We start from the raw sequence: 23,790 nt of genomic DNA on the forward strand, positions 1-23,790 counted from the left end.
TTAGATCTATAAGCACCATTAAGTGATAAATTTAGGCCACAATTATGTTTTCAAGTAGATATATTAATATCTGGATGTGTTTTTTTTGTCATAGTGATATAATACAACTTACACTACCAAGGTAAATGAAGGAAAGATTTGACATATTGCTTTGTTTGCCCACTTTTAGTGGACCTATGACAGTCTGGAATAATGACAAAAATGTTAATGCCCAAAATAAAACCATTAGAATTTCTATGCTTTTCTGTTGCTATCAGTCCTTCATTTGTAATAGACTGCCCTTCAAATGCTAATTTGTGTTAAAAAAGTAACTCTTAGGAAATGCTTCCAGTTCATATTGGGATATGACTTGCATTTTGAATTTTCAGTTAACTAAGAAATACACTTGTAAACTATGAACACAAGTCCTGCTTCAGCAGTGAAAATTGTAATTTGATGTTTAATTACCAATTTGCAAAATAAAATCATGCATTTATAAACATTCCACAAAATTTTTAAATAATATCGTTGATGTCGTTAAGAGGAAAGGGATTTTGAATACAAGTAATGCAGAACTGTTCTTGTTTATGAAAGCCAAATCATAAGGTCTTTAACAATTGGCTCTTTTTCTTTTCAGTTTATTGCAGAGATTGTTTTTGCTGTTTTGGACTGTCTCAACCCTTGCTAATGACACTAGGCAGCCTCAGATCATATTACTAAAACCTGTTTACCTTAGCAACAAGCTAACTTGATTTTATTACCAGAAAATGGATTATGAATTCCCAATTATTAAAATGTTGGTTTTCAAATAATCAACTTTTGTCTTTAAGGTTTTTGGTTTTTTAGGTTATAGTTACATGCAGGATAGAAGTGTACAAAAATATTAAGCAGAGAGTAAGGAAAAACAATTTTTGTACAAGAGAGAAGGGAATATTTAAGATTACAGGGGTGTGGACCTTGTTGGGGTCAGGTAGAATTACAGATACACTACGCCATAACTTTGGAGAGTATTTCTGGATTTTGACTGGCATAAAAATGGAATTTAAAGTATCATATAACGCTCCCTGTGGCCCAAATAATGTATTTTATTTTTGACCTCTACAATTCACAAAACCTTGTGTGAAAACTTTCATACTAAAACTACAATAAAAATTTTAGCTGGAAATGCTCCAACTAGTTTAAGTAATACTGTAATCGGTGCAATCATGACTTCAATTTGGTTGAACATTGGGAAAAATGGGAAAAAATCCCCTTATACACGAACACTCGCTCCTAAAACATAATAAAAACATGCCTTGTATTTATCAAAATGGAACCTTGGGGCTGCCCTTTGCCCTCCTTCAGATATCACTTAACTTTTTCTCTAGTTATACTTAAGTATTTCAGAGAAGTGTAAACAAAATTTACCTTTCAGGCTCTTATTTTACGGGTATTTTGGCTAGACTGTCATTCATGTTAGGTATGGAATATGCAGCATGAGCCGTACATCTTAAAATCTATTTGACAAACCTTTGAAGCATACTACAAGGCTGTTTGGTTTTACAAGTGCAGAAACCAAGATCTGAGAGGGTGACTGCCCAAAACGCAGCTGCTGCATGGCTGCCCCGGGATCCCCAAGGCCAAGCTCCAGGTGCAGGTACGAGGCATGACGTCACCGGTGGTGCCAGGCGGCGGCTCCGAGAGCTGCGGCCGTGGGCTGGGCCGGAAGCGGTGCTGCTGGCGGCCCTCCTCGCTCCGCCCCACGCGAGCTGGTCGCTGAGTCGCCCAGGCCGCGGTCTGCCAAGCCGGAGTGGGGGGCGAGGCGCCGGCCGGCCCCGCCCCTCAGGCAGGTCCCACCCATCAAGGCAGCCCCACTCCTCCTGCCTTGGCGTGGCCGGGCGCGGCGCGAGGTGGGCGCTGCCGGTGAGTGCCAGTTCGTGACGGCCGGCTCGGTCCGCGCCTGGGTGGGGAGGCGGAGAATGGAAATGGGTTTATCGGCCATTACGTTCTATCTTGCCAGCGCCAGCAGCCCTGTAGCGGTGACAACGATGGACCCGGAGCCTCTGAGCCGTGCGGAGGGAGAAGCAGTAGGAGCCTCTGGAGCTGCGGCCGCCGCGACGTTAAGGGAATCGACTCGGCAGGTAGGTGGGGCCGGCGAGGGAGGTGGCGGCGCGGAGGCTGGGGCTAGGAGAGACTAGCTGAGAGGACACAGCCCTCGTCCGCCGGCTGCCCTCTTTGGCCTGCGCGGTGTTGTGTTCCTCCCAGCAGGCCGCCCGCCGGAGGTGCGTTTCGGGGTTCGTCCTCACGGTATCCTCGCCTCTGCCCAAAGGCACCGGCTTGGGGCAAGGGGCGAACGCCTCGCCACAGCAGGGCGTCCCTCACCAACCCTTTCCGCTGGCAGCTCTGCGGACTGTGGGGGGCTCCCGGGGGTGCTATTCCAGCTTGGGGTCTGCGAGCGAGGAACGAAGGCGTGGCTCCGAAAGGCTGTCCTTAGAGTAGCTGGAAGCCAGGTGACGGCGGCTTCAGACACTTCTCTGACTCTCCTTGTGCAAGCGCCTGAGTTGTCTTGTTTGTGCCCTTTGGTTAGCTAATAGCAACTATGTGCTGAGCGTTTACAGGCTTTCTTTCACTTAATCCTGATAACTTCTGCATGATGTGGGCGTTATCCCCATTTCACTCGCGGGGTAACTAAGGCTCGGAGCTGCCCAATAGAAGCATAATGGGAGCCACATTTTCTAGTAGCCATTACTTAAAAAGTAAAAAGAAATTTTAATTTTTAATTGTATATTATTAATATTTTATTAACCTAATTTAACAAAAAACTTAAATATGTAATTAATGTGAAAGTTAACAATGAGATATTTTACGTTCTTTTTGGTACAAGGCTTAGGAATCCTGCATGTGTTTTAGACCTACTGCACATCTAAGTTTGGGCTATCCTCATTTTAAGGGAGCATTAGCCACATGTGGCTAGTGGTTACTGTGTTGGACAGCAGAAATTTAGAGAGGTAAGGTCTGGAGGTTTGTTTTGTTTTCAGTTTGATAGTTTAAAGTAGTAGTTTAGGGGAGCCTAACTGGCTCAGCTGGTGGAGCGTCCAACTCCATCTCAAGATGGTGAGTTCAAGCCCCACTTTGGGTGTGGAGACTACTTTAAGAAAAATAATAAAGTGTTCCTTTATTAAAAAAAAAAGTAATAGTTTAGGAACTTTGGCCAAGTAAAACTAATGAAGAAATTGTTTCACCTGAAACTAGCTTATTAGTACAGTGTGGGCCATTAAGAACCTCGAGTTGCTCCTATGTAGAAATCTTTCCACCTTCAGTGGAAATGAAGCTTTTTGGGTAGCTTCAGTTTTGAGACTAACCACCACCTGAATGTTAGTAAGACATTTCCCCCAAATTACAGTTTCCTAGGGAATAGTGCGTGAATGCGAGTGTAGCTTCTTGTAGTATAGAATGTAGTTTGCATGAACAAAAACTTTTCTCCATACTAGTTTTTATATGGAATTTCTTGTTTTTCTCCTACTTGAGAAGGAGAAAAGTCATCAGCAAGAAGGAATTCAGGGGCAACACTAATTGATTAGGGAGCCTCTTTTCATTTTCAGTAGAGACCTGTTGCTGACAGGTACATGTGAACTGGACCTTTAAGTCTGTAGTGTTCGATATATTTTCATTTGGTTTTTCCTTCTGTTGTTATCATTGTTTTCATCACTGCTTCAAGCTTTGAATCACTCTAATAGCAAAGTAAACATACCTGTATTGATTTATCAGCTAAATATTGTTTGAAGAGAGGCTCTTTGTTTTTTGGTTTAGTGATATTATATTATTTTCAGATTCCTGGTTGAAACATAATAAATATCTAAACAGTAAAGGAGGCTGTTGAACAAAAAGTAGGAAGTCATAAGAATACCCCCATCACCAGTATCTCACATTCACTTTCACCAAAAGTAAGTTTCTGTTGTGATCATTCTGAGATTTCCTATACATACATAGTCTCTTCTGCATTAAACATAAATAGGTTCATACTATGCAAATGGTGTTCTGACTTTCCCTTTTTTGCTGTCTCATTCACATTCCTGAAACAGAAACATCTCTGGGAACCCCAGATCTATGCCTTTGAGCATATTTAGAGCAAAGAGGCCCAAGTGGGGACTTGGGTGGAAGGAGAGCCTCCTGTCCTTGATCAGTTGTCTGAACTGAGAAATTCTAAATGCAGTGTAGGGAAAGGAGTAAGAAATAGGAGCTTGTCTTTGTGTTTAGAATTTCACCTCAAATCCGGCCATTCAGTACCTGTTGTGATATCCTATCAGGCAGGTTCTTTGACTAGACTTTTAACCAAAATCTGAGCCTCAATATTATTAAAGGAGTGAAAATTTTAGTGCTACACATTCATTTATGTAGCACCTCTGATACCAAGAACTTATGATGTGCTAGGAACTAGCTAGTGAAGGATACACACTCTGCCTACTTCCATGTTGCTACCTAGTTGGGGATGGTGACACAGAATAAATTCCATGATGTGCAGTACATGTTTTAAAGAAGTTCTTGGTGCTATGAGACTGTGTAAAAAGAAAATTGCCGTTAAAATCAGGCCCCGAGGAACTAGATAAGTTAATTTACAGTCTAGTCTGGTTAACTATAAAATGTGAATTGACAATGCATCTATTAATTTCCTGATGTTAGGAACCTCTTTTTTCGGATCTTTGGAATTTGTTAAAATGGAATTTGTATTATGGACAGTGAAATTTTTCTTACTAAGAGGTTTATTGTTTATCAGTAAAAAAGAAACATTTGCAAAATTCAGAGAATCACTTTCATTTATAATTGTTGGGAATTTTGCACCAGACTATTTTCATTTTCTGGTTGGTTTTACTCATCAATGCCTCCCTTCACTCACTGTTCCCCCTTTCTTTTTCCCTAGAGGTTGGAATCACATGTCATAAACTGTCTTTAACAGGTTTTTTTACTTGCCACTCTCGTTCCTTAAGATGATGGGTTGACCAAACTATAGCCTATGGGCCAGATTCCCACTAGCCACTATATAAACTTTTTTTGGAACACACCTGTACCCATTTATTATGTATTGTCCATGGCTGCTTTCACAGAGTTGAGTAGCTGTGATAGAAGCTATATGGCCTGCAGAACCTAAAATATTTACCATCTGACCTTTACAGAAAAGGTTTGCTTATTCCTGTTTAAGAAGATAAGCCTAAAACTTGGGTTTTACTGTATCAAAAATTAATATTAAATTTTTAAAAGGAAGCCATTAGATAAAAGTCTCTTTAATAAAAATCTTTATATGAAATGTTACTAGAGCAAATAAAATGCCATTTTTAATTCTATATTGTGTGTAGAGAATATTACTCAAAGTTTTGTTTAAACTTAACCTCAGTGTTGGAATGAAAAATATGAATCATGTTTCAGCCTTCACCTTTGCAGGTTTTAAAAAATCTTTTGGAAGGAATATTGCCAAGAGTCACAGCTAATGGAGTTAGTAGCTAAGTTTATACTAATTGTTATGAACCAGCCAGAATGTTTTGATGTATTCAAGTTGTCCAAGGAAGGAAGGTAAAGTAGTTGAGCCAATGAGAGATATGCCTTCTCCTTTGCCTTTATCTAAGAAAGGAAAAATTAAGCCGATGAGAAATTACCAGAGGGAGCAGTGAGAAGCTGCTTCTGCTCTCATGGGGGTGGAACGGGACATGGTGATGTGCTGTGAAAGGTCTCAGCTCTGTCTACCGACAGGGACTGTTACTTTGGCATCAGATCCATCCAGATAGTGTGATGACTGGAGATACAACCCAACTCCTCTGACTTTCCCTTGCTTGTGAAGGGATCCGCAGAGCTGAGTAATGGTTCAGAAGGAAATATTGACATCAGAACACCTATAAACCAAATCTTATTTCAAGGGGAAAAATGAAATTGAGTAGGAATGGCTCAGTGTGCCTAGGGACCAGGTAAACCTGGTGGACCATTTGTTGTTCATTTTGTTTGTGGACATAATAAATGGGCTGGTCTTCCTTTATTAAGGGCCAGGATTTGTTTGAACCTTCAAGACAGGGTAGGGAGAATTGTGGCTTTTGTTTTTTCAGGTTAATCCAAAGATAGCCCCTGGTCTCAAGATTTTCATGATCTCAGTTCACTGTACAGGAGTCGTAGATGCTGTCAGTGATGTCTTCGTGTGTCTTGGAGCAATGTATGTGTTCTTTGAGTTGGTTATAGCTGGATTCAAATCCTGGCTAATGACTAAACTTACCTTTGGGAAGTGAAGAACAGAGAGGCCATATATTTTTTCGAAGAAGGAACTTAGAGGATTAGAGGAAATAATGCAAAAGTAAAGTTACTTATATTTGTATAACTGGGCAGTTCTAGTCCACTATTTTTATCAGTATAATCCCATCTCTGCAACTGCAGTTCAAAGAATTTTCCTGTTGGTTGAACAACATTCATGGTTTTAAATTGTTTGGTCATGTATACAAGTGTAAGACTCCTTATAGAGGACGAAATTTTTGAACTCTGGACTATTCTAGTATTTAGTACCTGTCCCTAGGAGTAACCACTTGCCAGATTTTTCTTCACAATTGCACTGGCCTTTTTGAAATATTCTAGCAAGGAGATGAAATAAAGCCTTCCTTAGGAGTTTAAACTTGAGGCAAGGTGACAGTGAAAAACCTTGTCCTCTCCCACAGTGTGCATTTACTCTGATTTTGGAACATGGCTATATATGTGAAGTAAAATTAGTATTTCCCTAGGAATGAAATTTGAGTGTAATTAGAATTCCATACATACTGTTATACTGAAATTTGTAAAATCCTTTTACTATCAGGAAAAATGTTGTCATCTATACATTATTGACTAAGAAATATGGAAATTTAGAGATAGAACACTTATGGCCTGTTTTCCAGATTTGATTTACAAATGAGTTTCATTTGGACTGCACAGTTTAAAATTTTTTTTCGGTTTGAATGTCTTCATGGGGGATGCTTTCAACCCAGGGTCTACCCTTCCCTATATAGTTTTGCTCACTTTTGGTACCAGTTGGCGTTAAAAAGCATTTTAATTAGGAACTTTTGGGTAAAGGAGAGATGCAGAGTTAAGTTATACTAGTTTTGTTTTGCCCACACATAGCTAAGCCCAAATCCAGGGATGTAGAATTCTCTGCCATGAACTGTTATTTTATTTTATGTCTCTACTGTATGTATATGTGCATCTATATGATTTTCCTTTGATATTGTACATTAATCCATAATTAGCATTATTCTTTAAATGAGTGAAGTCCAGAGTATCTTCACATATTATATAGCATTGGAATTGCTATGACTTGAAGTGCAGTGCTTGATTTCTTAGCTGTTGACTTCAAGAACGTTTATTGGTTAAGTTCTGTTTTTTACCCTCAGTAGTGAGTGTGCATGTGTTTGCATTATTATTCATTAAACTCCACATTTATGCTGACACTCTTGTGTGTATGTGACCTCTTTTAAAAAAACATTTAAGGATTGTTTTATGTTTCTTAATTCCCTACAATACAGCAACTAAGAATCTTTTCGCCATTTGAAAGATTAACCTCACTTGAAACTCATTATCTTATTATTGACATTAGATGAATAGTGAAAGAGGCTTTGAAAATGTAGAACTCGGAGTCATAGGAAAAAAGAAGAAAGTCCCGAGGAGAGTCATCCACTTTGTGAGTGGTGAAACAATGGAAGAATACAGCACAGATGAAGATGAAGTTGATGGCCTGGAGAAGAAAGACGTTTTGCCTACTGTTGACCCGGTAAGCTTGATACTTCTGTCAGTGGTTTTTAAAATTGATTTGTTTCCCCTTAAACATTGAATGAAGGGGCCTTTTGAGGTTTAAATTAACTATATATTGATTATCAAATTATACATTATGATTTTGGTATAAAATAGTATTTTTACAAATATGGATGGAAATATTTCCTGCATTTCAGTAGTGTGAAATCATTTGAGTGTCAGAATTCTTTGTCAGTGTAGCTAGGTTTCTTTAAGAGTTATCTTACTGAAGAGTGTTTGAATTCCAGTCCCTTTGAATTAAGGACTATAATAGTTTCCACCTAAAACTTAGGATTTGTCAGTTCTTTTTATATTGCCTCAAAGTTTGAGTAGAAGATGGGAGTGTACAGGGATGCCTGGGTGGCTCAGTTGGTTAAGCATCCGACTTCGGCTCAGGTCATCATCTCATGGTTCGTGGGTTCAAGCCTATGGCAGGCGCTATGCTGACAGCTCAGCGTCTGGAGCCTGCTTTGGATTCTGTGTCTTCCTCTCTTTCTGCCCCTTTCCAGCTTATGCTCTCTCTCTCTCTCTCAAAAATAAATAAACATTAAAAAAAATGAAAAAGAAAAGAACATGGGAGTGAATAGTTCTTAATATTATGTGCCTTATCAGCTAAATTTAAGAATTTCTAAATTATATATGATGTACTATAAAATTATAGGACTAGCTGTACATTCTTAAAAAGGAGTGTTGTCCTTCTAAGTAGGTTTTTGAGTGTTTAGTTGATCAATATTTACTGACTTTCTAATGGGTTCTCTTTCAGGCACTGGTGATACAGCAATGGGTACATAAATTTCTATTACATGCTAGTGGGCAGACAGGTAATAAATACATACTACAATTATTAGACTGAAAATTGCTATAAAGAAAATAAACTAGGATAACAGGATAGAGAATTATTAATTTGTATTCTATTTTAAAAATGTTATTACTAGTTTTTTATTAGATTCCACTCTTCATAAATTTTGGTTATTAAAAAAACATCAGATCCAGAGTCTCTACTATAGAATATATTCAAAGGACTGTGCAGTATACTCTGATGGCATTTCCAAATGCATGGAAAACATTGCAGAGGTGTTTCATGCACTGGGAGAATTGTTGGAATAAGTGTTTTTCTTTTAAATTAATTTGAAGTGATTCTTATTTATATACATTTGTGTATATATGTATGAATTTAATTTAATTTAATTTAATTTTTATGTTTATTTTGAGAGAGAGAGAGCATGAGTGGGTAAGGAGCAGAGGGAAGGGGAGAGAGAATCTAACACAGGTTCCATGCTGTCAGCATGATGCCCGACATGGGGCTCACAGACTGTGAGATAATGACCTGAGCTGAAATCAAGAGTTGGTCACTTAGCTGACTGAGCTGTCCAGGTTCCCCTTAAAAGTCATTGTCTCAAAAGTTTCTCTCTGCTTACAAAGAAACTGATAATAAAAGCATTGCGTAGAAACGAATGCATTCTTACTACTTTCCTAAAGATTAACTCTTTTTTAAAAAAGCTTTATTGAAGTGTGCCTGTGTGGCACAGTCAGTTGAGTGTCCAGCTCTTGATTTCAGCTCAGATCATAATCCTGTGGTCATGGGATCAAGCCCCACATTGGCCTCCACACTGAGCGTGGAGCCTGCTTAAGATTCTCTCCCTCCCTCCCTCCCTCCCTCCCTCTCTCTCTCTCTCTAACTTTCTCTCCCTCTGCCCCTCAACCCTTGCTCTCTCTCTCTCTAAAAAAAAAAATTAAAAAAAGGAAATAAAAGCTTTATTGAAATACAGTTTACTTGGCATACAATTCACTGATATAAAGTTACAGTGACCTGGCATTTATTTATTTATTTATTTATTTAAATGTTTTATTTATTTTTGAGAGAAAGTGCACAAACAGGGAAGGGGCAGAGAGACGGAGAGAGGATCTCAAGCAGGTTCCGTGCTGTCAGCATGGAGCTCGAACTGACAAAGCAAACCATGAGATTATGACCTGAGCCAAGATCAAGAGTTGGACACTTAATCAACTGAGCCACTGAGGTGCCCCAGGTCTTTGATCTATTTTGAGTTAATTTTTGTATATGGTTTGAGGTAAGGGTCTAACTTCATTATTTTGCATGTGGTTTTCCATTTTTCTCATTCTTTTCTCATTGTATGATCTTAGTATTCTTGTCAAATTTGATCATAGAATGTGGTTTTATTTCTAGACCCTCAGTTCTCCTCCACTGATATATGTATATATGTCTTTCCTTGCGCCAGTACCACACTGTCTGGGTTACTGTTGCCTTATAGCAAATTTTGAAGTTGAAGGCATTGAGACTTTCTACTTTGTCCTTTTTCTCCCAAGATTGTTTTGACTATTCTGGGCCCCTTTCAATTCCATATGAGTTTTAGAATCAGCTTGTCAGTTTCTGCAAAGAAGTTAGCTAGGGATTATGTTGAATCTGTAGATAAATTTTAGAGCATTGATGTCTTAAGACTTTTGATTCATGAATCTTTAACTTGTTTAGATGTCCCTTAATTTTTTTCTGTACTGTTTTGTAATTTTCAGAGTATAAGTTTTATACTTCATTCTTAAATTTATTTCTAAGTGGTTTTTTTTTTTTTTTTTTTGATGCTACTGTAAGTGGAATTGTTTTCTTACAGTTTTCTTCTCTTCCAATCTGGATGCTTTTTATTTGATGTTCTTGCCTAATTACCCTAGCTAGAACCTGCATTACAATGTTGAATAGAAGTGCTGAGAAGTGGCCATTCTCATCTTGTTCTAAATCTTGCGCAAAACTGTTCCATCTTTTACTGTTAAATATGATGAGGGTTGGTTCTGTGGATTCCCTTTATCAGTTTGAAGAACTTCCCTCTATTCTTAGGCTTTTTTTTTTTTTTTAAATCATGATGCAGCCTTGAATTTTGTAAAATGCTTTTTCTGCATCAATTGGGATGGTTTTGAGATTTTTGTTCTTTATTGGTATAGTGACATTAATTGATTTTTTGGATGCTAAACAAGCCTTACATTCTTAGGATAAAACCCACTTGATCATTGTATATAATTATTTTTATATGTTCCTGATTTGGTTTGCTGGTAATTACTGTGAATTTTTGCACCCATATTCATAGAAAATACAGTAATTTTCTTGTAAGGTCTTTGTCTGGTTTTAGTACCAGAGTAATACTGGCCTCCTAAAATGAGTTGGGAACTGTTGCCACTCCTGGTTTTTTGGAGGGGGAGTAGGGGGGAAGAGTTTGTAAGAATTGGTATTCTTTTATTTTTTTAAGTTTATTTATTTATTTTGAGAGAAAGCAGGGAAGGGACAGGGAGAGAGGGAGAGAGAGAATCCCAAGCAGACTCTGTGCTGTCAGTGCAGAACCTGATGTGGGGCTTGATCTCATGAACTGTGAGATCATGACCTGAACCGAAATCGAGTCTGATGCTTAACTGACTGAGCCACCCAGGTGCCCCCAGAGTTGGTATTAATTCTTATTTAAATGTTTGGTAGACTTTGCCTGTGAAGCTGCCTAGGCTTTTCATTGTGTCTGTTTTTTGTTTTTTTTTTTTTTTAAAGTTTATTTATTTTGAGAGAGGGAAAGAGTGCAAGTGGGAGAGTGGCAGAGAGGAGGGGGAGGGAATTCCAAGCAGCTCCACTGACAGTGCAGAGGATGACTTGGGGCTTGATCCCATGAACTGTGGAGTCATGACCTGAACCAAAATTAAGAGTTGGACGCTTAACCGACTAAGCCACCCAGGCACCCTGTGTATAGTTTTTTTTTATTATTATTACAAAATTGTCTTCTTTCTTTTTAAGTCCATTGTGGCAGTTCTGTTTATTTCTCATAGGTAAGTTATCTAATTTGTTGTCATGCAGTTGTTCACAGTATTCCTTTATAGTTTTTTCTGTTTTTTCATTTCTGATTCTAGTAATTTGGGTCTTCCTTTTTCTTGGTCAGTCTAGCAAAAGATTGATCAATTTTGTTGATCTTTTCCAAGAATAAGCATTTGGTTTCATTGATTTTCTCTTTTATTTTTTTTCTCCATTTCATTAGTTTTCACTCTGGTCTTTATTATTTCCTTCCATCTGCTTGCTGTAGGTCTAGTTTGCCCTACTTTTTCCAGTGTCTTGAGGTGAAAGGTTAGGTTATCTTCTTTCTTAATTAGCTATGAACTTCCCCTTCTAAAAAAAATTATTTTGGAGAGAATGTGTGAGCAGGGGAGAAGGGCAGAGGGAGAGAGAGACAGAATCTCAAGTAGGCTCCATGCTCAGCCTGGAGCCTGACACGGGGCTCAATCCCATGACCCTGGGATCGTGACCTGAGCCAAAATCAAGAGTTGGTCATCCAACTGACTAAACCACCCAGGCGCCCTGAAATTCCCTTTTAGAACTGTTTTAATTACATCTCATAAATTTTGTGTGTTACATCTTCATTTTCATTCATCTCAAAGTATTTTCTCTTTGACCTATTGGTTTTTTAAGAATATGTGTTTTATTTCCCGCATATTTTTTTTTAACTACTTTTTTTTTTTAAGTTTATTTATTTTTGAGAGGGGGGAGACAGAGAGAGAGAGAGAGAAAGTGTGCAGGAGGGTTAGAGGGAGAGAGGGAGGCGGAGAATCTGAAGCATGCTCTGTGCCATTAGCTGATTGCGGAGCTCGAATCCACTGACCATGAGGTCATGACCTGAGCTGAAATCAAGAGCCAGTTGCTTAACCCACTGAGTCACCTAGGCATCCCTATTTACCCCATGTTTCTTAAATTTTCACATTTTTTTTTCTTTCTTGATTTCTAATTTCACCCCCATGTGGTTGGAGAACATACCTTGTATTCTTTCTCTCCTTTTAAATCTATGGAAGTTTGTTTTATGGATATCAGTATGTAGTCTGTCGTGGAGAATGTTCTGTACATACTTGAGAAAAATGTATATTCTGTTGTTGTTAGGTGGTGTGTTCTATAGATATGTTAGGTCTGGTTGGTTCATAGTGTTTTTCAAGTCTTCAATTTCCTTGTTGATCTGCCTGATTGTCCTATTCATTATTCAAAATGGGGTGTTGTCTCCAGCTGTTATTGTTGAGTTGTCTATTCCCTTCATTTCTGTCAGTTTTTGTTGAGTCCCTCTTCTGAATTTTTCGTTTTAGTTATTACACTTTTCAACTACAGAATTTCTATCTGGTTCTCATTAATAATTTTCATTTCTTTATTGATTTTGTCTTTCTAAAAAAAAAATTTTTTTTTTAACATTTATTTATTTTTGAGACAGAGGGAGACAGAGCATGAACAGGGGAGGGGCAGAGAGAGAGGGAGACACAGAATCTGAAACAGGCTCCAGGCTCTGAGCTGTCAGCACAGAGCCCAACGCGGGGCTCGAACTCACGGACCGTGAGATCATGACCTGAGCCGAAGTCGGACGCTTAACTGACCAAGCCACCCAGGCACCCCTGATTTTGTCTTTTTGATGCAACATTGTTATTCCTTCCTTTATTTCTTTAATTATGTTTTCTGTTACTTTGATGTTTTTTCTGTTAAATCCAACATCTAGTCACTCATGGGTAGTTTCTGTTGCCTGCTTTTCTTCCTGTGTACAGAGTATACTTCTCTGTTTCTTTGCATGACTCTTAGTTTTTTGTTGGAAATTGTACATTTTAGATAACATATTGCAACAACTCTGGGTACTGCCCCTTGCCTTCTCCCTCTCCTCCCTCCCACCCAGTCTTATTATTTGCTTGTGTTTTTGTTTTGTTCTGTTTAGTGACTGTTGGATTATTTTAGTGAAGTCTGTCTCCTCCCCATGTCCTGTTCTCTGCTACAAACTAACTGGCCTAAAAAAAAAAAAAAGAGGGGGGGCGCCTGGGTGGCTCAGTCGGTTGAGCGTCTGACTTCGGCTTAGGTCATGATCTCACAGCTCATGAGTTCAAACCCCATGTCGGGCTCTGTGCTGACAGCTCAGAGCCTGGAGTCTGCTTCGGATTCTGTGTCTCCCTCTCTCGCTGTGCCCCTCCCCCATTCATGTTCTGTCTCTCTCTCAAGAATAAATAAAACATTTAAAAACATTAAAAAAAAAAACTAGCTGGCCTATAGTTTAGCCTGCATCTTTATAGACTCTAAGAACTTCCTCTCAATTACCTTTCACCATAATCTCTACTGATTTTGAGAGCACCCTTTGGGCTTGAACTTTTCCAGCTCTGTTGCAAATGAAGTCAGTTCCTTTGGGAAAAGATTAGGAACTATCTGTTTTATGGCTTATTCTCCTGGGCAAAATCTCTTAACCAGAGCTCTGAAGTTGGTGGTAGGGACAGTGGTGCATTTCTGAGTGACACACCTACTTTAAGAGCTGACTGCTTGGTGGAGGTGGGGAGCCTTAGATCTTTTTTGTTTTTTTTCACTGCCTCATGAACTGGGCATATCAGTGCCCCAATATTCTTAGTGGCACCATGCCCATGGTGTAGCCTCCATTCCATGAATGGGGGCTGACAGAAGGAATCCCCTGCCTGTCGACTGCATTTACCTGGAACTTAGTCTCAGTAATAGGTGGCTTGTGGGCAGGATCAGAAATGCTGATTGATGGCCTATCATGCAATATTTGTCCTTCTGAGACTGGCTTATTTTATTAGCATAATGTCCTCAGGTTCATCTAGGTTGTTGTATATGATAAGATTCCCTTCTTTTTTACGGTGAATTTTTCAATTATATGTATACACCACAATTTATTTATCCATTCATTTGTCAGTGGACATTTAGGTGTTTCCCCATCTTAGCTGTTGTGAATAATGCTATAGTGAAGATGGGAGTGGAAGTAACTCTTCAAGGTCCAGATTTCAGTTCTTTTGGGTAAATACCAATATTGTAAATGGGAAAAACAGCAGGATAGAGAAAGTATGACAGTGTTGTAAAAAACATACACACTTAGGAAAAGACTGAGAAAATATACTAAAATATTAATGATAATTATTTACAGGTAGCAGAAAAATGGGTGGCTTAGATGTTCTTTATATTTTGCCCCATTTTCTAAGTATTATACAGTAAATAAGCATTACTTTTGTAATCTAAAAATAAGTTGTTCAGTCCTAAAATTTGTATGGAACCACAAAAGACTCCCAATAGCCAAAGTAATGTTGAAAAAGAAAACCAAAGCTGAAGGCATCAAATCCGAGACTTTAACCTGTATTACAAAGCTGTAATCATCAAGACAGTATGGTACTGGCACAACAGACATATAAATCAATGAAATAGAATAGGAAACCCAGAATGGACCCACAGATATATGGCCAATGAATCTTCAACAAAGCAGGAAAGAGTATCCAGTGGAAAGAAGACAGTCTCTTTAGTAAATGGTGCTAGGAGAACTGGACAGCAACATGCAGCAGAATGAATGTGGACCACTTTTACACCATACACAAAAGTAAATTCAAAATGGATGAAAGACCTAATTGTGAGAAAGGAAACCATCAAAATCCTACAGGAGAAAACAGGAAGCAATGCTTTGTCCTCGGCCACAGCAATGTCTTACTTGACATGCCTCTGGCAAGGGAAATAAAAGCAAAAATGAACTATTGGGACCTCATCAAGATAAAAGCTTTTGCACAACTGGGGTGCCTGGGTGGCTCAGTCAGTTAAACGTCTGACTACAGCTCAGGTAATGATCTTATGGTTTGTGAGTTCGAGCCCCACATCAGGCTCTGGGCTGTGGAGCCTGTTTTGGATTCTGTGTCTCCCTCTGCACCTCCCCAGCTCGCTCGCTCTCTCTCTCTCTCTCTCAGAAATGAATAAAACACTAAAAAAAATCTAAAAAAAACCCAAAAAACTTCTGCACTGCAAAGGAAACAATCAAAAACTAAAAGGCAACTGACAGAATGGAAGAAGATATTTGCAAATGACATATCAGATAAAGGGTTCGTATCCAAAATCTATAAAGAATTTATCGAACTCAACACCCAAAGAACAAATAATCCACTGAAGAAATGGGCAGAAGACATGAATAGACACTTTTCCAAAGGAGACATCCGGATGGCTAACAGACACATGAAAAGATGCTCAACATTGCTCATACCAGGGAAATACAAATCAAAACCACAATGAGATATCACCTCACACCTGTTGGAGTGGCTAAAAATAACAATTCAGGAAACAACAGATGTTGGTGAGGATGTGGAGAAAGGGGAACCCTCTTGCACTATTGGTGGGAATGCAAACTGGTACAGCCACTGTGGAAAACAGTATGGAGGTTCCTCAAAAAGTTAAAAATAGAATTACCCTACAACCCAGCAGTTGCACTACTAGATATTTATCCAAAGGATACAAAAATGCTGATTCAAAAGGCTACATGAACCCCAATGTTTATAGCAGCACTATCAACAAATAGCCAAATTATGGAAAAAGCCCAAATGTCCGTTAACTGATGAATGGATAAAGAAGACGTGGTATATATATACAATGGAATACCACTCAGTGATGAAAAAGAATGAAATCTTGCCATTTGCAACAATGTGGTTGGAACTGGAGGGTATTAAGCTAAGTGAAATAAGTCAGAGAAAGACATCACATGATTTCACTCATATGTGGAATTTGATAATCTTAACAGATGAACATAGGGCAAGGGAAGGAAAAATAAGGTATAAACAGAGAGGGAGGCAAACCATAAGAGACTCCTAATACAGAGAACAAACTGAGGGTTGATGGGGGTGGGGAAAATGGGTGACGGGCATTAAAGAAGGCACTTATTGGGATTAGTACTGGGTGTTATATGTAAGTGGTGAATCACTGGATTCTACTGAACCAAGACTACACTGAATGTTAACTAATTTGAAAATAAAAAACAAATAAAGCATTTAAAAAATAATAAAAATAAGTTTAAAAACCAAAAAGATAGCAAGTCTTAGTAGTTCTCTATTAAGGAAGAGATGGATACTTTATTCAGGAAGAGATTGATACTTAAATTTTTGTAGAAAAAATGAATCAGCTTGAGTTTGTATCATAAACTGGAAGTCTTGAAGACCAAGATCTAGTCCATTTTTCTTATTACTGGGATGGTGGTGGCGGTAGCGATGCTGGCAGTAGTGGCAAGGTTCCATTGTAGGCTCTTGAGTCATCTGTCCTTTTGATTCAGTGAAGTCAGTGTCTAAACAAAGAGCCCTATACGTTCATTCTGTATAATTATGTGTGATGATAGACGTTATTCGGGGATCCTTATCCAGTTCCTCAGCTCTGGAGCAGGTTTGACTTTTTGGTAGTCACCACATGGTTATTAGCAATTGTTCTCTTTAGAAACAACCCCAGGAAAATTGGTCCACTTAGAAATATATGCTTTCCTTCAAAAGTCTGCTTAAACCCTTTCTAAGTAGTTTCTTGGCCCTATCATTATAATGTGTTATAGAAACTGGTTCCATTCCCTAGATTACTGCACTGTCCCATTTGCTGGAAGGACTGTAAGGTAAAACATGAAGGGGGGCCTGGGTGGCGCAGTCGGCTGAGCGTCTGACTTCGGCTCAGGTCGTGATCTCGCCATCTCTGAGTTCAAGCCCTGCGTCGGGCTCTGTGCTGACAGCTCAGAGCCTGGAGCCTGCTTCGGATTCTGTGTCTTCCTCTCTCTGCCCTTCCCCACTTGCTCTCTCTTTATCTCTCTCTCTCTCAAAAATAAGCATTAAAAAAAAAAAAAGGTAAACATTAAGATGAGAGCATCTTAAACAGAGTCCCTAAAATAACCCTTATCCTCAAATAAGACAGATGCTTCCTGCTCTGAACGTAGAAGATATACATATATTAGATTTGATTGAGGAAATCATAAATATACAGTATTTTCTTAGTTGAATGTATTTGCTTGGACACTCATTCTTGTGTAAATAGAAGTGGAGGAGCTAACTCACTTCAGTGTCTTTCCAAGAATCCTGTTACAGAAATTCGCTTACCTACTTTTCATGAGAAGATTGTGTTACATGTTTCCCCCTTTTCTCTTTAGTTCGTCTACCCAGTTACAGATATTCTTGTGTTTGCTGTTTTAATACCCTTATAATCATGAACATATCTTAGCTAAGAATGTTATCTTTTTTCTCCTTCCTGGAAACAGTATTAAAATAATAATAATAATTGTTATTTGATTGATTTCTCTCTACTTCCTTTTGGTAAACAAAAATATTGGTATAGTGAAGCATGCTTATATTACTGATTTCATCCACAGAGGCAAACTGTCATCTGTGTGGCAAGCTTCACAGAAGTATTCTGTGGGAAGTGCAGCATCAAGATTAACAATGGAATTGTACAATGTAGATTGCATTCTACCATTGGTCCTGTAAATATACAGTCAGCTTGTCTTGGGCTATATGGTCTAGTCCCTTTATAACCTTTAAAGAAACAGAAAAACTCATCTTGTTGCTTATTGGTCATTTATTTTCCCACCATTGAAAGTTCATTTGATATACCCTTACTTATTCTGCTTCATTTATCTGAATCTTAATTTGCCTACTGTATCATAAAGTATGTTGTACTGTATGATTTAAAAAATTTTTTTGAATTAATTTATTTTTAAATTTACATCCAAGTTAGTTAGTATATAATGCAACAGTGATTTCAGGAGTAGATTCCTTAATGCCCCTTACCCATTTAGCCCATCCCCCCTCCCACAACCCCTCCAGCAACCCTCTGTTTGTTCTCCATATTTAAGCATCTGTTATGTTTTGTCCCCCTTTCTGTTTTTATATTATTTTTGCTTCCCTTCCCTTATGTTCATCTGTTTTGTATCTTAAAGTCCTCATATGAGTGAAGCCATATGATATTTGTCTTTCTCGTACTGACTAATTTCGCTTAGCATAATATCCTCCAGTTCCAACCAGGTGGTTGCAAATGGCAAGATTTCATTCTTTTTCATTGCCAAGTAATACTCCATTGTATATGTGTATATCACATCTTCTTTATCCATTCATCCATCGATGGACATTCGGGCTCTTTCCATACTTTGGCTGTTGTTGATAGTGCTGCTGTAAAAATTGGGGTGCATGTGCCCCTTCAAAACAGCACACCTGTATCCCTTGGATAAATACCTAGTAGTGCAATTGCTCAGTCATAGCAGTAGTTCTGTTTTTAGTTTTTTGAGGAACCTCCATACTGTTTTCCAGAGTGGCTTCACCAGTTTGCATTCCCATGTACTGTATGATTTCTTAAGGTCCCTTTCTATTTATTGCATCATCTCTCTGATACTGTGCTTATCAATAATAAAGACAAAAAACAGCAAGACAGGAGAAAGGCTATAGATTGTCAATTCATAAATAATCAAGACTATGACTTACCAACTCCATTTTTAGGGGCTGCTGCCTTTTTTGGTTATTCCATGGGTTTAAGGTGGTGGTAGTTAAATGGGCAAATATGAAATGTCTTTGTAGAATTCTGTCTATAAAACTTCTAAATTTTTAGTTGGATTGTAGTCTATAGTACTATTTAAAGAATGTTTTATGTGCCAACCAAGTATTTGATTACTTCATTCTGGCCTAAATATACAGAATGAGTTTAGGTATGAATGTTGCTAATCTGACTTCTTGTTGCAGACAAAACTTACCTGGGGCCCCTACTTATGGTTTTACATGCTTCGAGCTGCCACATCAACCCTTTCAGGTACTACTTTTCTGTTTGAGTATTGTATAACTATTATAATATGCTCCAAAAACAGGAGCTTTGCCAAATGGGGTGTTTCCAAAGTGAAGGAGAAACAATAGGGAGGTAATTACTTTACTTTCAGCAGCTAGCTAGCATTAGAAGATGTTAATCTAATCTTCAGCTTCTGGTTGTGGTGTTTTTTTTTTTAAAGAACTGAAAAATGGCTTTATTAATTTATTTTATATTAATTTTTGTGTTTTTGAAACTTAGTTCTGTCAGCAGCTATTTTGCTATTTTGTTACATGATTTCCTACTGATACTGTTGTCATTCTGTCTGCTTATTCTAGAGCCTGTAGTTACAATTCATTTATATTTTAATTTCATTAATATTTCATATCTTAAGTTGAGCTGTAACTAAGTCATATTTGAAGGAAATGAATTATCACCTTATGACTTAATCATGCTAACTTTAAACATAGGTTTTAAATATAAAGCTTTCCTCTGTTTCCAGTTTTAACTCCCTCATAGCTTCTGTCATTTTCTGCTTTTTACTAGAGCTAATTTTGAACAGTAATTCATACAAGAAACGTTTACTGAGCACTTAATATACCTACACAGTGTGGTGTAATGAAAAGAACATGAGCTTTACATTCAGACCTGGATTACATTTTGGATGTGCTTCATCAGCCCTTCTGAGTCTAACCTTTCACAGTGCCTGGCATGTGGCAGGCACTCAGTGAGTGTTAGAGAACAAGCCCTTCCTCTCCTACAGCCTAATGGTGTCCCAACTCTCTAAGAGTATATGTTTTTCTTTAAAAAATAGACACATATGGGGTGCCTGGGTGGCGCAGTCGGTTAAGCGTCCGACTTCAGCCAGGTCACGATCTCACAGTCCGTGAGTTCGAGCCCCGCGTCAGGCTCTGGGCTGATGGCTCAGAGCCTGGAGCCTGTTTCCGATTCTGTGTCTCCCTCTCTCTCTGCCCCTCCCCCGTTCATGCTCTGTCTCTCTCTGTCCCAAAAATAAATAAACGTTGAAAAAAAAAATTTAAAAAAAAATAGACACATAATAGATAATTATAATACATGGTGATATGGGTTATAATTAGAGGTATAAGGAGAGTGTTGTTAGGAACAGAAGGAGCCACTACTGCCTCTTGGGGAAATCAAGGAAGATACACAGAAGAGATGTATTAAGTGTTCATAATCTCCCTGAGGGCAGAGACTGTAACTTTTGTATTTTTACAGTGTCTTGCACATAGAAAATACTTAAGAAAAGTTTATGGAATTGTGTAAGTCATCTAACTTTTGTATCCTTAGTGTGTGACTTTCTTGGAGAGAAGATTGCATCTGTTTTGGGCATCAGCACCCCGAAATACCAATATGCCATTGATGAGTATTACCGGATGAAGAAGGAGGTGTGTCTCCTTTTTACATTTTTTTCATTCAGTTCGGTTTACTGTGGACTTCATGGGTTGTGTAATGAGCATATATATCGTCCTTAGCTGCCCAAAAGAGACCTCCCTTAGGATAGGCATTTCATTCTAGTGTTATTAATTTATCAACTTAGATATTTTTAATTTATGTATTTTTTAATACTGAAATTTCTCTAGGATCTTGGTGTGAAACTAAGCTAGATTTCATTGTGCTAGGTGTTATGTGAGGTGTTATTTAATCTTCATACATCTCTCTTTGGATTATTTTTGCAATTTTAAGATGAGCAAAGAAGACTTAGTCTCTATACTTAGGATATATAGATGTGGAGGGTTAGGTGCACAGAAAATTACAAGTATTAGAAATGTGTAAGTGCCAGTTGTTAAGGCACAAAGAGGTGAAGCAATTTTGTCTGCAAATGTAGTGAGGTCTTAGGGTGGGGGTAAAATGGGTTGAGCCTTAAGGAATGAGAAAAGTTTAGCTCTCAAGAGCATGGGCTGAAGAACCAAAGGGTCTGAATTCGAGTTTTGACTCTGCCACTTCTAACTTAGTAACCTTGAGCAAGATGCTTAACGTCTGTAAAGCCTCAGTTTCTTTTTTTTTTTAATTTTTAAAAATGTTTATTGATGTTTTGAGAGAGGAAAACAGAGTGTGAGTGGGGGGAGGGGCAGAGAGAAGGAAACACAGAATCCGAGGCAGGTTCCAGGCTCTGAGCTGTCAGCACAGAGCCCAGTGCAAGCTCAAACTCGTGAACTGGGAGATCACAACTTGAGCCAAAGTCAGGCACTTAACTGACTGAGCCACCCAGGTGCCCCATGTAAGCCTCAGTTTCTTCATCTTAATAATCAGAAGTGTGGCATCCATGTTCAGGGTTGCTCTACAGATTAAATGAGTTAATATGTAAAATGCTTAGAAAAAGTACCCAATGTATATAGATGAGCATGGGATAAATATTGGAATCTTTTATTATTTTCCTTCAAGCAAATGGGGAGGGCAGCTCAGCTAAAGCTAGAATGTAGAGGCATGAAGAGAAGTCATGTATCTGGAGAAGTGGCAAGAATAGTACTTTGTCACTGGAGCAGAGTGCAACGGGAGAGTGCCTAAGGCAGCTTACTTTATATTTGTTATATGGTTTCAAAAATGTTTTATGAACACATGAGTGTTTTTAACACTACCAGCCTTGTTTACAGCCTCATTACCTCATCTGGACTATTAAAGAGTCTTAAGTGTTCTCTTTTTCTTGTTTTCTCTCAAGCAAGCTCTAGAGTGATCTTGACAGGTTACTTATTCTGTACTTACTACCCATATTGTGTTGACTGATACAATTGCCACTTCTTCCATGAATTTAGTAGTTCTGGAACTAGAAATTACTTACTGTCTAAATCTCTATAGTGCTTATTCCTTTCTGTCTTAATACTCTTTTTACATGTCTTAACTTCCCTCCTAGATTGTAAACTTCTTGAGGGCAGTGACTGCCTTATCTGTATACAAGCTGCTTACAGAAGCATTAACCATGTTATACCATTTAGTGAATAGACCACCCTATTCCACTGAATAGGCTGATATCCTATAATTGAAGTGATACAGTATTTAGCAATTAAAAAAATTTTTTTAATGTTTATTCTTGAGAGAGTTAGAGCATGAGTGGGGGAGGGGCAGAGAGAGAGAGGGAGACACAGAATCTGAAGCAGGCTGCAGGCTCTGAGCTGTCAGCACAGAGCCTGACGCAGGGCTCGAACTCATGAACCACGAGACCTGACTTCAGCTGAAGTCAGACACTTCTTCAGCTGGCTGAACCACCCAGGCGCCTCTAGCAATTTGTTAATTTAGATTAGAATCTGAAAAGATATAGCCTTTGTCAAAGTTAATTCAGGTCCCATCTAAGGGAAGCAGTGCTGTACCGTGTTTTAAAAATAACATCACTTTCTTTAAAATGTCATATAATAGTTTCCATTTCAGTTTGGGAACAGGGGACAGGGAGGTAAGTCTTGTCTTAATTTGACCAAACTGAATTGGACATGACACTAATGTTTTAGTTTAAAAAAAACAAAGGCACAAGTAGTTGAAAGCAGGGGAACAAATATTTCTTCTGGGCATTTATATTTCAACAATTCTTGATATTTCCTCTTTTTAGGAAGAAGAAGAAGAAGAAGAAAACAGGATGTCTGAAGAAGCAGAAAGACAGTACCAGCAGAGTAAACTGCAAGCTGATTCCATTGTCCAGACGGATCAACCAGAAACAGGGGCATCCAGTTCATTTGTGAATCTCAATTTTGAAATGGAGGCAGACTGTGAAGTAGTTATGGAAAACAAACAAAATCCAGTCTCTGTCCCACCGTAGAATGAAATGACTATCAAACTTCAAACTCTAGGGTTTTTATAATACCAGGAACTTTCACATTCTTTATTCAGTGGGACTTAATACAATTATTTATATTTTAAATTATTATCTGGAAAGGGAGAAATGTTTCTTTATTCTTAGGCTCTATCTAGCAAAAGCCAAATCTGAAATTTGGGCATTTATATTATGCTTTTACTGTATGTCAAATTAGTGCTTTGGTTTTAAAATATTCTTTAGAAAAATAAGGACATTCTAGAGCCGTAATTGCCAATTAAGAGTTAAATTATCAAACGTGTCTGTTATTTGTGTTTGTAAGAAAAAAAATAGTTAAATTACTGATGAAGACTAATTGGAGCTGATCTTCCTGGTCTCAGATTAAAATGAGGACGTTCCCCCATAGATTTTCTCATGTTGTCTTACATTTATACATCTAACCATTAATTTCATACTAAGGATGGTTTACCGTGTGTAATAAAAGGAACAAGACAAAAGCACTTTGATTTTTCTTTCCTTGAGAATATTTTATGAAAAGATGATAACACCAATTTTAAATTTTTTTTTTTTTTTCAACGTTTTTTATTTATTTTTGGGACAGACAGAGACAGAGCATGAACGGGGGAGGGGCAGAGAGAGAGGGAGACACAGAATCGGAAACAGGCTCCAGGCTCTGAGCCATCAGCCCAGAGCCCGACGCGGGGCTCGAACTCACAGACCGTGAGATCGT

The 23,790-nt window shown here is 38.3% G+C and overlaps 1 protein-coding gene across 2 annotated transcripts; it reads left to right on the forward strand.

Moving 5' to 3' along the window:
• Positions 1–1,801: 1,801 nt before the first annotated feature.
• On the forward strand, positions 1,802–23,560 carry FAM177A1 (family with sequence similarity 177 member A1). Of its 2 annotated transcripts, XM_047075609.1 has the most exons (6): positions 1,802–1,881; positions 1,979–2,099; positions 7,556–7,729; positions 19,246–19,312; positions 20,612–20,709; positions 22,860–23,560. In XM_047075609.1, the coding sequence occupies exons 2-6, from the start codon at positions 2,007–2,009 to the stop codon at positions 23,064–23,066; spliced, it is 639 nt and encodes a 212-aa protein (XP_046931565.1). In that variant the 5' UTR covers positions 1,802–1,881; positions 1,979–2,006; the 3' UTR covers positions 23,067–23,560. The 2 variants fall into 2 exon arrangements, with proteins under 2 accessions (XP_046931565.1, XP_046931564.1); XM_047075608.1 differs by lacking the exon at positions 1,802–1,881 and having other exon boundaries at positions 1,905–2,099.
• Positions 23,561–23,790: the final 230 nt, after the last annotated feature.

Source organism: Lynx rufus, unplaced genomic scaffold, assembly GCF_022079265.1.
Source record: "Lynx rufus isolate CCGP_SWC_20201006 ecotype Redwood Valley unplaced genomic scaffold, mLynRuf1.p SCAF_13, whole genome shotgun sequence".
In the NCBI taxonomy this organism is placed as follows: Eukaryota; Metazoa; Chordata; class Mammalia; order Carnivora; family Felidae; genus Lynx; species Lynx rufus.

Excerpts from the sequence above, each read along its gene's own strand:
- FAM177A1 (XM_047075608.1), top strand. The coding sequence starts at position 1,938 with ATGGAAATGGGTTTATCGGCCATTACGTTCTATCTTGCCAGCGCCAGC. Across the intron at positions 2,100-7,555 it reads TAAGGGAATCGACTCGGCAG|ATGAATAGTGAAAGAGGCTT; the intron begins GTAGGTGGGGCC and ends TATTGACATTAG. Across the intron at positions 19,313-20,611 it reads TGCCACATCAACCCTTTCAG|TGTGTGACTTTCTTGGAGAG; the intron begins GTACTACTTTTC and ends TTGTATCCTTAG.